Here is a 14,159-nt window from a genome sequence, read left to right on the forward strand (position 1 = left end):
CCCTTCATCAAAGTCCTCTTCCTTCATCACAAAGCTTTTCCATCAAGTCTACGGCCAACGTACCCCTCCTTCACCATAGCCCGCCTTTATCACAGTCCTTCTGTTTCATCATAGTCCTTATCCTTTATTACAGTCCTTCTCCATCACAGTCCCCTCCTTCTTCACAGTCCTTCTCATCACAATCCTTATCCTTCATCACAATACTTCTTTGACAAAGACCTCTGCCCTACTCTTTCTCTTTCAACACACTGTCTCCTCCATCACAGGCCTTTCTTTAATTGCAGTGCTTTTCTTTCTTTCTTTGCTCATCCTTCCCCGTATCCTTTTCCTTCGCCAGTGTTCCTCCATGATCACAGTCCTTCTACATCACCACCTATTGTCAAAGTCCTTTCCCTTTGTCACAGTCCTGCATCAAAGTCAATCTCCTCGTCACAATCATCCCTCTTCAGAGTCCTTCATCAGAGTCTTTTGCCAGAGTATTTTTTCTTTGTTGTAGTACTTCTTTATAATCCTAGTCTCTCATCACAGTTCTTCTCTTTTTTCACAGTCCTTGTACTTCGTTAGTTCAACGTCTCTGTAAAATTTCAATTAGACTTTTGACACAATAATTTAATGTATGCGTTAGTCATTTCTGATGAAATATATATCATGACATTTGATGAATCCCATCTCCTGTTCTTGATGGAAAGAAACCTAGGAGGAATGCCAGGTACGATACACATTTTCTAAAACATCAATGTCTTTGCCACCTCATTGCCCGAAATTGTTCGGACACTCCAGCAGTCTCAACATACGTTGCTGGCAGATTAATCATTGATTAATTGTTGATTGACATGGCCAAACAGCATTTGGTAGATGGCATCAAGGTTACAACAAAAGTAGAAAGTGATCACAAAACTTTAAGATCCACATTTAAACTTTTTACTCAATTCAAAATAAATGGGGTTGTCTCATAATCAGAAACATTAAACATGACCAACTGTGAAAGCTTCGGATCGTTTCCCAAATATTTTTACTAAAGGAATAACACAACTGAGAGCACATTTTGGTACCTCACTCCCCACAGAATGTGTTTACACAATAAAAGGCTTTTGTTCAAAACATATTATCTGGGGGTTTTAAAAACCCATCATAACATAGAAAAAAACATAATTGACAGGAAACTTGGTTTGATAATTAATGTTTAAAGGCTAAAAAGGCCTTGAATAAAATATTGAAAAGGGGACTGAATATTTAAATCTCTGCTATAACAGAGGTTTCGAAAAATTAGACTGTTTATAATGAAGATGGAAAGTCGACCACTATTAAAAGGAGAAAACTTCAGAAGTGTGTAGATAGTAAAGATGTGAAGAGATTCTGGAAGTACGTGTCCTTTGGGACAAGTGGGGATACCTGCCTATGAATGCCCACTAATATCATTGAAACAGATGCTTTATCTATGTTTTACAAATATATTTATGAACTGATATTTTTCCTACTGTTCAAGAGAGTAAATTGGCATCGCCAGAGAGGCATATAACATTGGCCCTCAGATTCACTCTTCAAACTTTTAAGGCAAACTTATCCCAGAAACTTCAAAAAGAATACGGGTCAGATGGCATATCGGGAGACTTGTACAGGTGTGAATTGACCCTTTGGACACCATGTATCCATACAATTGTTGAAGCTATTCAGGGTACTTTTCAGTTCCCTGCATGTTGGAGCAAAGCAATTGTGGTCCCAATTTTCAAGAAGTGGACAAGAGTAATCCTAGCAATTACTCAATATTACAGGCCTTAATGGAGGAGCGAGGGATTCAATCTGATTATGAAGACGGTTTAGACCCAGGCAGGGAAACACTGGACAGTCTTTCAGGTTAAATTTATTCTGCCCGAAGAATGTTGGTCTCAAAATGGGCCCCCTGTATCTTGTCTTTATATTACTCAGGGAAGACTTTGACTCTATTACTAGATTACAAAACTGAGGAGGAAGGGGACACAGGAGGATCTGGTGGTGGCTATTCAACTCCTGTATGTGAATTAAACTGCCGTGGAACACTCTGAAAAAGAAGGGAACTTTACCTTTTCCCATTGCAAGGAAAGGTCCACCATGGCTGAGTTTTGGTCCCTGCCCTTTTTACCTTTTTTTTGGATGATGCTCTATCGAATAGAAAAGGGACCTGAGAGGAACTCGACCATCCGCACAGTGGCTCACCTGCACTTTTTTTAAATTTTAAATGACCGCATGACATACGCATAGACCCGTGTACTATTGGGGACTCAGCCTACAGGCGGAGTCCTCGCTGTCATATTTAGCTGGGGATCTTACAGATGGAGTACAGAATGCATATCCAGAAGGTGGAGGGCCATGGCCATCCACATTAACTAACAAAGGCTCCATGGATCTGTCCTGTTCTTTTGTTGAGCCCTGTAGCTGGTGGCAGCAAGTTGCATACTAATCAGAGAGGAATTCAAACATGTTCACATGGGGCATGGCTGCAAAGTCTACCAAAGGAGACAGGAAATCCCAGCACCCTTTCATATGCACTGTGTCAACCTGAAGCCAGCTTCCGCCCTCAGTATTGATTGACAGTGAAATGTCATGCCTGGGACTGCGTGTTTACAGTAGTCATCCCTACAGGGGAACTCCATTCAGAAGGTACGAGTATGTGGTTTGACGGAGCCAGTAGGTCTGATCTCGCCACAGCTTCAAGGGAGGCCTGACGCCTTAATCAGCAACCATAGGGAGTTCCATTGACCAGAGGAGCCCTTTCATCCACAACAGACAGGAAGATGGATGGGACTTAGTATTGCATGTTTTCACCCCTTTACCTTTTTTGTTGCAAAGCACTCTGGTTATGAGCTCACGCATACAGGAGATTGTTGGTGGGGCCCCGGGATTGGCTCATTAAGGTAGGCTTAGCCTACACCAATCCCTGCAGTCCATTTGGCTTTAAAAGAGAGCCAAGACCATCTTTTGTCAGATAATCCGAAGGCTTCACCAGAAGCAGAAGGAAGAACTCATCATTGGACCATGACTGAAGGTACAGTCTGCCTTACATCTTCCGCCAGTGAAGGAAGGCAAGAACCTCCAAGAGGGAAGCAAGATCCCTCCCCTAAACATCTCCCAGGGAACAGAAGATACCGAAACCAGAGGACCCTCCAGCAGCTCCATAACTGGTACCCAGCCAGCACACAGCATGCCCTGCTAAGTTCTGAAGCAAGCTTCCTAGGTGGGAAGTGCCAGAAGGTCTTTGAACTCAAAACCAAGGACAAGGCAGCTGTCTGAAACACATTCCTCAGCTTTGGGCCATCTGCCTTAAAGGACGACAAAAGCCCATTGAAGAAGCTGGGAGAAGTGCCTTGATGAGCACCTACTGACATCAGCTTTAAAGGACTTTCTCTAGCCAGTCGAGTCCTTTGAGCTGCAACCGACTGCAACGCTGACTATTGTTACGCTGCAGTCGCTTAGACTTCCAAGACACCTCGACGAGTGCTTAAGAAGAGCTGACCAGCACTGAGACAGCAATTCCTGACCATGAGCCATCATGTAGGCCAGCCTGCATCCGTCTGTCCAGCCTCTCTCGCTGAACTGGTTGTCGTCTGATACCCGCAGCTGTCTCCCGTCTTGAACTCTGTTGCAGAAGCTGCAAAGCCCCCTGAAACCAACTTGTCCCTGTTGAGTACCAAGAACATCTACAGCACAAGGTACATTGTGGCTCTGTCCCCCTGGTCCTTCCAAGAATGCCTCCAGAGACATTTTATGACCCATTGCTCCCTTTGTGCTGAAGCCAAGTAACCTTGAACTGTTGCGATTATTTACTATACAGACTACCCTCCTGTCAGTATCCACAGTGCATCCCCTTTTCCTTCTTTGAAACTAACTGTCCTCTGCATTCCTTTTCAGGGTGGGGTGTATTTCGTAGTGTGCTAAAACTGGTTTTCATAATAATAAAGTAGATATTTTCATACAACCTTGACTGGACAGTCTCTTTTATCATTGGGTAATAATTGTATTTTCGCTGTGTTGCAACTAACCAATGATCCATGACCTTTTGGAGATAAGCCTCCCATTCCATGCACGTTACCAGAATTAGACACAGAGGTTTATAATTGACTTGTGTTTCCAATCTGATTAGATCCCTTCTGGTGTACTAGAGGTGTGTGGCCAATTGATGGTTTAGAAACTGATATTCATCCCTGGACCACTGGTGCCCCGAAAGTTGATTTGTCACAGACCTATACTCTTATATGCAGATGATGCAGTTATAATGGCAAGAACAGGGTCATCTTTCAAGAACATTTGCCCATATGTGATTCATATTACATCTCTCAAGATCTTGTTTTAAACACAGACAAAACAAATGTTATTAAGATAGGTGACTGCAAACCAACATCAATTTGTCAGGTCGGGGTACATCTCTTGGATTGATCATTTCTACACTGAATTTGGAATTCGATTTTCATCAATATGCTCATACAGAGACACTTAGGCCACATTTCAAAAGCCATCACAATATTCCAGAAGAGGGAGGTGGGGCAGTAGATTATGGTGGCATTAATAATTTATGGTACTAAATCCATCTTGGTAGCAGTAAATGAAGGGGAATTGTGTGGCCAGAGCAATTTGAATGTTTCACTTACAATAGAAAATAAATGTTTGAGATCCTTGTTATTGGCTCCAACATTTCCAATAATCACTCAACTGCGCTCAGAGATGGGCATCGAGGGAGTGGATGCTCTGATTACACTGAAGCCCATCCTTCTGTGGACACTCTTGTGCCGGACCCGAAGGTGATTCGTATATAAAACACTGTTAAAAGAGGTTGATTAATGCTATCAGACTTCCAATGAGGCACTACTTGGTTGGGTTGGTTCTCCTGATTTTTGCTCTACTCAGAACATATCACTACTAAGATAAGACTGCAGTAAAAACAGCATATTGGATTACGGTCAATGGCTTGACAATCGATAAACTCCTGAGGAATAAAATATCAATTGACGATCAATTAAGAACCAGAAGGGGTGCCGACATATCTGCATCTGATGCATCCCTATCAGCCACATCGTTTAAATTTTAAATTTAGATTGCAGTTTAAGCTCCACAAGGCAAATAGACAGATTACATTAGAGTCTGTCACATTGAGACAGTAACACATTATATGTTCTTATGGCCTCACTGCAAATGATTAGATGTCACAGGTTATTTCAGACTCTGAAGCAATTTTATATCAGAAATCTAAATACGGCATAGTTTATGCTATTGTGCCAGACTTTGGAAAATGGAGTCAGTGCATTCTGTAATCAGTCAGTTTATTTGGAGGGATTGGCAGGATAGGTGGAATATGTTGCTATTGTTTAATTAAAACACTTATAGTGTCCCAAGAAAACAGTTCCCGAGACCCTTGTTTAATGAGCATTGAATAAAGAGTGTTAAAGATGCAGTCTGCTTCAGGTACGTCATTTCACCAAAATGCCAGGGGTAGTGGAAGTGACATCACACAACCCTTGACCTCCGATGACATCACAGGAAGTGATGTCATTTGACCTCACCCCAAAGTGGCATCAGGGGAAGCGATGGAACACGACTTTTCGCCCCATGACAAAACAGGAAGTGGCATCACATTGCATGGTTCATAAGTACACTACGAAAAATATGGTTATGATATCACTGTAATGATTTCCTACAAGATTCGATCATCACATGTATCGTTAATATGTATAGGCTCATATCACCAAATTACTGTGAATGCAAGCAGACGCCCAAGGCCAAATGATAATGATGTGTTATTATATAGCACTTATGCTTAAGCGCTTTGTATAGAACAAATATACATACGATATCACCCAACCTGTGCTGGTCCTCATTTGTCAACCTCAGAAGGATGAAATGCTGAGTTGGCCTTGCTGGGATTCGAACCTGCAACCTGCAGATCACACACACACACATCACTGCAGCGAGCACTCAACCGACTGAGCTATCTTACCGGCTATAGTAAAATGGGCAATTACATATCTGAATGTTCTCAAAGTCAGAAAGCAAATTACACTCTGTAGTGGATACCATGAAACTGATAACTGAGATTTAACAGCAGGCCAGATCATCTTCAGGTCTGGTGCAAAGCTGACCACATGTCAAACCTCAGTGGAACTACTTTTCAGGCTTCCCAGGTTGGCAAAATATGTCTTGAGCCTGATTTGCTTAAGTTCGGGAAACTCATTAAGACATTCCTCTTCTCCTCTTCCTTCCCTCTCCTTCTACCCTGTTAACCTCTCTCTCCACTCTATCCCTCTCTCCCTCCTTTTCCACACAGCTTGCCGACTGGCCGCTGGGTGTACCTCAGAGTCTCACAGGCCCCTGGCACCCTCGCCAGTCCTCTCGCACTTGCCTCCGGGCCTGCACTTGTTGCATTGCTACTGCACTTGGCCTATTGACCCATGAGAGTGGCCCCTCTCAGCACTTACCCAGTTTCTGTCGAACTGGGTGCGCTTGGATCCCCCCTGCACTTGTCTTCCCTCCACCCCCACCACCTCCCCTCTCCTGTAATGTCTGTGCGAAGATCGCCTATCTATCTCCCATATCTCCCTCCCTGCATGGTGGTGCCTCAATGCACCTGGAAAAACTGCAGAATCTTTGTCAGACCGGTTTGCTGTTATCTACATTGTTAATTGTATTATATGCACTTACTCTGCCTGTACCGTTCAGAAACTCAAGGACTCTGAATGACTGTTGTATTTCCCCCTTGTTCCCTCCCTCCTTGAGCGCTTTGAAACACTGCCTTGTGTATAGGTGATTTACAAATAAACATTACCATACCATACCATTGGCAGGGTTTATAACTGTGCATTAAAGAATTTAGAGTAGCGCAAGGAAAGCATCCCGTAATCTGGGCGCTCGTTACCTCATGCATGCAAACAAACATCCTGAACAGCTTGTCATGGAGAAAAGAAAGAAAGACACATTGCAACAAAGCATTAATTGTGGCACAATGGAATCAAGGCCCACTTAATGTGATATGGTCAAACATTTCCACACTGTACACAAGCTTTTAGGCACAAGGATTTTCTCAAGTGACCGAGGACACAGAGATGGAATGTCTTGTGATGATGGTAACAGAGACAACAGCAAAAAAGAAATGCTATAACTGCAACTCGCGAAAATCTAAATACATAGTTCAAAATGGATGCTTATTTTACTCTAAATGTTTTTTGGAGGTTTGTGTCTGCATTGTGAATTTGAGGTGTTTAAGAACAGACTAAATCAGTGACTAACCCCCTGAAGTGTGCCTGAATAAAACTTTAATGAGTCTGGCAACTATTGTACAGAATTCCAGAAGGACAAATTATTTGTTATTCCTATTCTTTCTTATTTAGGGCCACTGCTCAAAGTGTTCACTTGTTTAACCCCCTGTTTTGTTTAAGAAGCCGGAACAAAAGTCGACTCCAGCCACTCCAGAAACGAAGAGCCACATTGCACTGGTCACAGCTCAGGAGCTTCAATTTCAATTTATTTTTAAATATTTTTGTTTTTTTGGGTTAGCAAGGGACACCACAGGGGTCGCAGGCGTGCCCCCTGGCGATCCCCAAATTACATTCCTGGTTTGCTTGTTTAAAACAATAACAGACGAACGTGACACTATCGTAATACTGCACTTCCTTGAGAAAGCAGGGGAACAACAAATTCATTTTTATAAATGAGAACCCTGGAACTACATATGTTTTTAGAAGTTTTAGAACCTTGAACATATTAATTGCCTGTGAACCCCACTCTTGGCATAATGAATTGGGTTTTGATGTATGAGTTTATTAACATATGAGAATATTATTTTGAGAAGTGATGATGATGATGATGCCTGAATGAAGATCTTAAATGGATTTTCTAAATTGATGACATTTTGTGAAGTGTAGGTGACGTTACTTGAACGAAGATGCTGAATGTACTTTTAACTTGATGATATTTTCCACTTTTACATTTTGATAATTTTTATCTGTACATCTTTTTAATTAATTGGTTAGTGATATGTTCTTATTTTATCTATGCTGTGAATGTAAAATATAAATTGTTAAATTGAATGGGATTGACGGTATAAAGTTAAAAAACAAACAAAGCAAAACAAACACCTATACCACACCTCTATAATTGATTGGGGGAATTTGTTTTATATTTTTGTGCCATCTGACATGTTGCTGGATTTGGTTTTTTTTGTTTCACTGAATCAAACAACTTTATAACTACATAGAAATGTCAACATTGTTATATGGATTGCGAAATATATGGAATCTTTCATTGTTTGTGCTGGGTAAAACCTACGGTAAACCATTGAAGAATTAATATTTACTGTCCTTTTCCTTCATCACAGTCCTCCTTCATCACAATCCTTCCGTTTTACCAGTCCTTCATCACAGTCCTTTTTCTTCATCGGCCCTTCCTCACAGTTATTCTCCTGTGTCACAGGCCTTCTCCTTCGTCCCAGAATTTCTTCATCGCCGTCCTTCTTCAAAAAAGTTCAATGTATTCCCCTCAATCCTTTATAATCGTCCTTTCCCTTTGTCACAGTCCTTCTCATTCACACAAGCATCCAAGACTAAAATATCTCTCAATGTCAGATGGCACACTCTGCCCATAGAGTTATCCCATAGCATAATCTAATGTGCAATTGGTAAGAGGGCAATGTGATCAGAGATAGGATATAGCTCAGTATCTAGATGCAGGTGTGCAGTTAGAGCTCCATTTGAAAATAAAAAGGGGCTTCTATTGAAGCAGTTTTCAGCTACAGGCGGTGCAGCACATGGTGCATATCCCCATACGTCAGCATCATGTGTATCTGCAGGGGCAGACTTCCATTGCTAGACATGAAGGCCTGTGCAGGGAAATTCCCCCCGAATGCCCATTGAACCTCAGAACCCTGCCAGCAGATTGGCCCAATTTATTCCCACTCCTTTCCAGCTCTGGCCCCCAACCTGTTATATTATCAAAGCGGATGCTCAGTGCTCAGGTAGTCAAAGTGAGAAACTACCTCTAAATATCTACTATTTACCTTCCTCATAGAGCATTTAACCGGACCCCTCACCATTGCCTTTGTTATTCTCTCATGAATGGCCAGTTTCTTGCAACTGCAGTAATTACAAGAGGTGCCCAGTAGTTCATATATTGCTATGTCTGTGTGAGTGAGATGTTCTGGCCTCCCACCCTAATACCCCATGGTCAGACCCCAATGTAGAGTCACTCTTGGATTGGCAGACATGCTTTAGCAGAATGCATGCCATGTCAGGCTCCATGTAAAGGCAGGAAGGGACAGGTAAATCTGTAAACCCTCCTCTCACTGTTGCAACGACTACCTTCAAGCCTCATTGACTGACAGTTGCCCAAAGGTGCATGCCCATCTAGTGAAAGAGAGACGTAGTATCTCTGCCTCTGTACATGGAGCTAGGAGGGACTTCTGCTGAACCCCTGTTCCGGCAGTGTCCCTACCTAAGCCATGTGACATGACCACCTCTTTCCACACAGGGACATCACAAGAGAAGACCTTAAGTAGAGTAAAGCGTGGGGGTCAAAGACTGTGCCAGAAACCTAACGAAGAGAGATTTAATGGTGTTGCTGCATGCTATAGGGACTTCTGTGTGTTTCCTTAAACTACTAGGTGTAGAGCCATTCTAACCTCCATGATATGTATACACCCTTAATTGAAGACCACTACTCTTGCTCCAAGCTTTAGTCCCTATGCAGTATTTGGAAATGGCGCCGGGCAGGAGAAAAATAAACCAGTTGCTACAATGTGCAGTAGACTCTTCATCTTATATCTTATTTTGATACCCCTTTCCAAAGCTCAAACCCTTATGTTCTACTTTCACAACAGCTCTGCCTCGCTTCTTTCACATCCCAAAAAATCAGTGGGTCTGATAAGCCAACGAGATGGAAGCCACAGTATACACGTATCCCCCTGAAATAAAGAACTATAGTGAGCACAAAACCTCCTCAAGCTGAGCCTGCAGGTGAGACCTAAAAGCGGAGAAACTAATTCAGTGCAGGTGTAATATCAGATCGGCAGGAACAACTAAGAGAAGAATATTATCGAGCATCACTGTGGTCACTTGTTCCATTTTCAGAAGGCCTAGAATGCATATCAAAAACGTCTTGTAGTAAATGCTTCCTTGTCAGCCATTGTATATGTGTTGGGGCAAAATGCACCTATTGTAGAGGAGCAGCTGAATGCCTCAGAAAGGAAGACCCGCCCCCATAGTGCCTGTATGTTGGAAAACTGAAACTGCACCATGATTGAAACCAGTAGGTGTGACCATACCATGAGTATTGGAGAAAAGATATCCATTAAGAAAGCTATACCTGAGAAGCTGGTGACATCACAAGGAGTGAGAGTGACCCACTTAGAAGAGTGGCTGAAGAAGAGGATATATGGACCTTATAGAAACTGATGACGAAATAAGGAATCGAGTGAACATCCTTATGCAGAAAAGAAGGTTGCACGTGTGAAGAGCACTGCAGAAAATGCAAGCCGTTTAATAACTACAGATGCAGCAACACAAGTAGATTAAGTAATCTTAGAAGCTAGCTATACGTAGTGAATAGACTGCAGGCGAAGCTGCCATTATATAGTGTCTGGACATCGGTGTCACACGTTTTAGTAAGTTCAAATACACTGAGAAAGAAGGATCGAGAGCTGTGTGTGTTGCAGCAAAGAATTAGCTGGAGATCGCGGACTTGAAGGGTGATGTTGTTTGGCCAGGTATCAAAGCTGAAGCAGCCAAGAACTGGTTATCTATCCATGAAGAACAGAATCCGTGAGACGTTGAATCATCTCGTGTTAAGGTGCAAAGAAGGAACACCATGAGTGCCAAGCTTATTAATTCAAGACAATTAATTACTGCAAAACAGGCTGAAATACATTCTCCTGTCACGTGAGCCAAGGATGGAAATAGGAGTTGGGCATACAGACCACAACTATTATAAGCGGTTGCCTGTACTCCCTTTTATTCCCAAGAGAAGAGAATATACTGCAAGGCAAAGTTCAAAGACAGACTCCATAGTAGAAGGCATGAGCGATGAGAGATGAGGGACTAATTGGGTGGGAAACAAAGTCATGCCCACCTCCCGGCACCTGGGTATGAGTTTATGTGCTGCTAAGGAGCCGAATGTTCCAAACATGGCACAAGCGTGCCAACCAATTATAGGAGGCCATATAACGAAGAGCCTTATAGTTTGATAGCCAATGATGAGCTGTGTGTCAAATAACTGTTGAAGATGACTTGCACAAGGGGTGGGCATATGTTGTCCACCTGACTGTAGAGACCCAATCACAACCCAGTCCCTTATAGAAAGTATACTTAGATGTTCCGTTTAAGCCTATTATAACCCTTGGTAGGTTTTTCTCATCTGCCACGTAGTATGACGTCACTTATGATGAATATTTAGTACTTAAGTGTATTTCTATGCGATTTGCATTGAGAGCTCGAGTGAACGTCCATTGATGTCTGTTGTAACTCCCTGTTTTAGACAATTGCCAACTTCCTGAGTCGGTCTGATTATTCGGTGAAAGAGTTACTCTGCAAGCCATCCATGCATGACAGGTTACTGATTAAGGACTAAATGTTCACTATGGTTTGTTTTTCCAAAAAAATGTGGATTTTGTACTCTTCAGAGTCACATGACAGTGTGATCAGAATATCAGTAAATATTAACACTTGTGTGATTGTGGTTCTCTCTACATAATCCACAGAGAATCATGCAAAAGGTGAACAAATGTACTCACCCTTCTTTGTCAGGATATCTACGGGATAGAAGTACTACAAAATCTCTGGACTTGTCTTTGTGCACCGATGGGCAAGTGATATGATAGATCTTGTCATCTTCATTGCTAGTATCTATTGGCTCACAAGTCCTATAAAAATGTAGACAGTTATCAATTCAAATCAAATAATAATACAGGCATGCACAGCAACGTCATGTAAAATCCTAGTGGTATTATAGCACATGTAAATGGAACGCATCAGCTATTCATTCACTCATAAGCACTCTGTGGACTTGACATTGTGAGAGAAAATGTGTTTAATCTGAATGAGTTTATGTCACGTGACACTTTCATGTCTTGATGCATACATAATTTGTTCCTGTATATCAACACTTGAACTTTTCCTCTTTATGTTAATATAGAGATTTGTAATTGGACTAATCATGTTACATTCCCTTACAATCCATCATGCATATTGTTCTTTCTTCTTGTGTAAATGGGACTTACAAATTAATGAATGTTGTGGTTCAACTTGGGTCACACAAGAGAGAATGGCTTGGAAGGGGGACTCAAGGATTTGATCATAGAAAATCACAGCAAGTTGTAGTGGGGAAAGATGGAGGTTCCAGTCATCGTAAGGTGGGAGCTTTCTAGAAAGATCAGGTCCGGTGATTCGTAAGCGGGGACATCTGCGTCGACAATGAACTCTTTTATTCATCTTTATGAACTGGACAACAGAGGAAGGCCATCTCCCTAATTATAATATTATAATTTTGATTCCAGAACTTTCCTAGGTAGTTTCACATGAGTCACGAGAACAGTGTCTATAAGTGTGGAGGTCTGGTGGGTTTGTTCCAGTGGAGTAAACCTGCTGTCCTGGTAACTGCCTTGCAGGTCAATTACCAGGAGTGTGATTTGTGAGCCTTGTTTCTCCAACACACATTAGATACCCATTCACTCAAAAGCACTCTGTAGACATGGACAGCTTCATGAGAACACTTCATGGCACAATGTTGTTGTGGCTATAGTCTTAAATATTATATCTCCTACACGTCTTGTTTCATTTTGCCTTTCACCCATTTGGTAATCAAAATTTGCATTAAACGTTTAATCGTGAACCCTTAACATCCCTGTATAAACACTCCGAAGATTCCTTAATTAAAGATCAAACAAAGAGAGGACAGGGAGCGTAAAGGGAAGGAAAGGTGGAAAAGTCAAAGAATGACACTCGCATTTCTAAACCCCAGTCCTCACTGTAGAATGCTGTCCCACTTTTCCGAACAATAGGCAACAACCTTCGAATTAAGGGAGTGACAGCTTACTGTGATGCAGTCACCTTGCTATCTACATATTAGCCCTGCCTCTTATCATGCCACCCTTCCACCTTCCGCCCCTGCAACCCCTACCAGAAGGACTAAACTGGCCCCCCTCCTCTCACAGCTCTACAATGCCACACCCTAAATACTGTGTGCGCCACACCACCCTCACCTACTGAACAGTTTATTATTCACACGACAACCTGCCTGGGGACGCCACAACTACACAGACTTTGTTCCAGATTGGTTGGCCTACCCAGCCCCCTGAAACTCTCCACTACTGAAACCAACCAACTTGCCTGCAGAGGCACCTGCAGACTGCAGCGGCTCTGCTCCCGAACAACTGCTCCCAAACCACCACCTCTCGCTAATGCCCAAAGTTCCCCTCAAATATCCAGGCCTACATTTTACCCCACCTTACACCCTGATAAGACCACCCCTGAACCACATGCCACCAATCCTACCACCATCACCAGGCCTGAACACCTCGCCTGCACCCTCAACGCACATACACAACCTCTTACTTGATGACGACCTTTACCTGCTCGCCATCACGGAAACCTGGCTGCATGAGGCAGCTGGCCCCAGCCTATTACTCTCCCTCCCCCCGGACTACTCTATCCTCAGAACCAACAGAGTTGGGAGCCAAGGCAGAGGAGTTGCTATAATCTCCAAAACCTTCCTCCCTATCAGAGCTTTACCCCTCCCCTTCTAGGTTACAAACTCTTGCCTGCAAAAATTGAGCCTAACCAACAAACCGTCAACATCCATCTCCTTCACCACCAACCTAACAACCTCAGCTCCCCAGACACCGACCTACATCCCATCATCTCTCCCTTGCTGAAGCCCAACACTAAATTTGTGCTCTTGGACGACTTCAACCTAGGGATCAATGACCGCACAGACCAGAAGTCTACTGCCCTCACCACAGCTCTCCATGAGATGAACTTTACTCACGTGGTCTGCTCCCCCCCACACACTCTAAAGGTCGGATCCTTGAATGAATCCTATTCCTCCACACTGCGATTCAAGTCACATCCATTGACCCAGTACCCTGGACAGACCACTCTGTGATTCTCTCCACGATGTCCCTTGCACCCACCTCCACCAAAAAAACTGAA

At 42.8% G+C, this 14,159-nt stretch overlaps 1 protein-coding gene across 2 annotated transcripts in view; it reads right to left on the minus strand.

Moving 5' to 3' along the window:
- The window catches only part of ACOT12 (acyl-CoA thioesterase 12), an 816,096-nt gene that overhangs the window by 103,278 nt on the left and 698,659 nt on the right, over window positions 1-14,159 (minus strand). For both annotated transcript variants that reach the window (XM_069627558.1, XM_069627559.1), the window contains one exon: window positions 11,744-11,872. In XM_069627558.1, coding sequence (XP_069483659.1) covers window positions 11,744-11,872 — 129 coding nt within the window. The remainder of the gene's footprint in view (window positions 1-11,743; window positions 11,873-14,159) is intronic.

This window comes from Ambystoma mexicanum, chromosome 6p (assembly GCF_040938575.1).
Source record: "Ambystoma mexicanum isolate Mex_15411 chromosome 6p, UKY_AmexF1_1, whole genome shotgun sequence".
Taxonomy (NCBI): Eukaryota; Metazoa; Chordata; class Amphibia; order Caudata; family Ambystomatidae; genus Ambystoma; species Ambystoma mexicanum.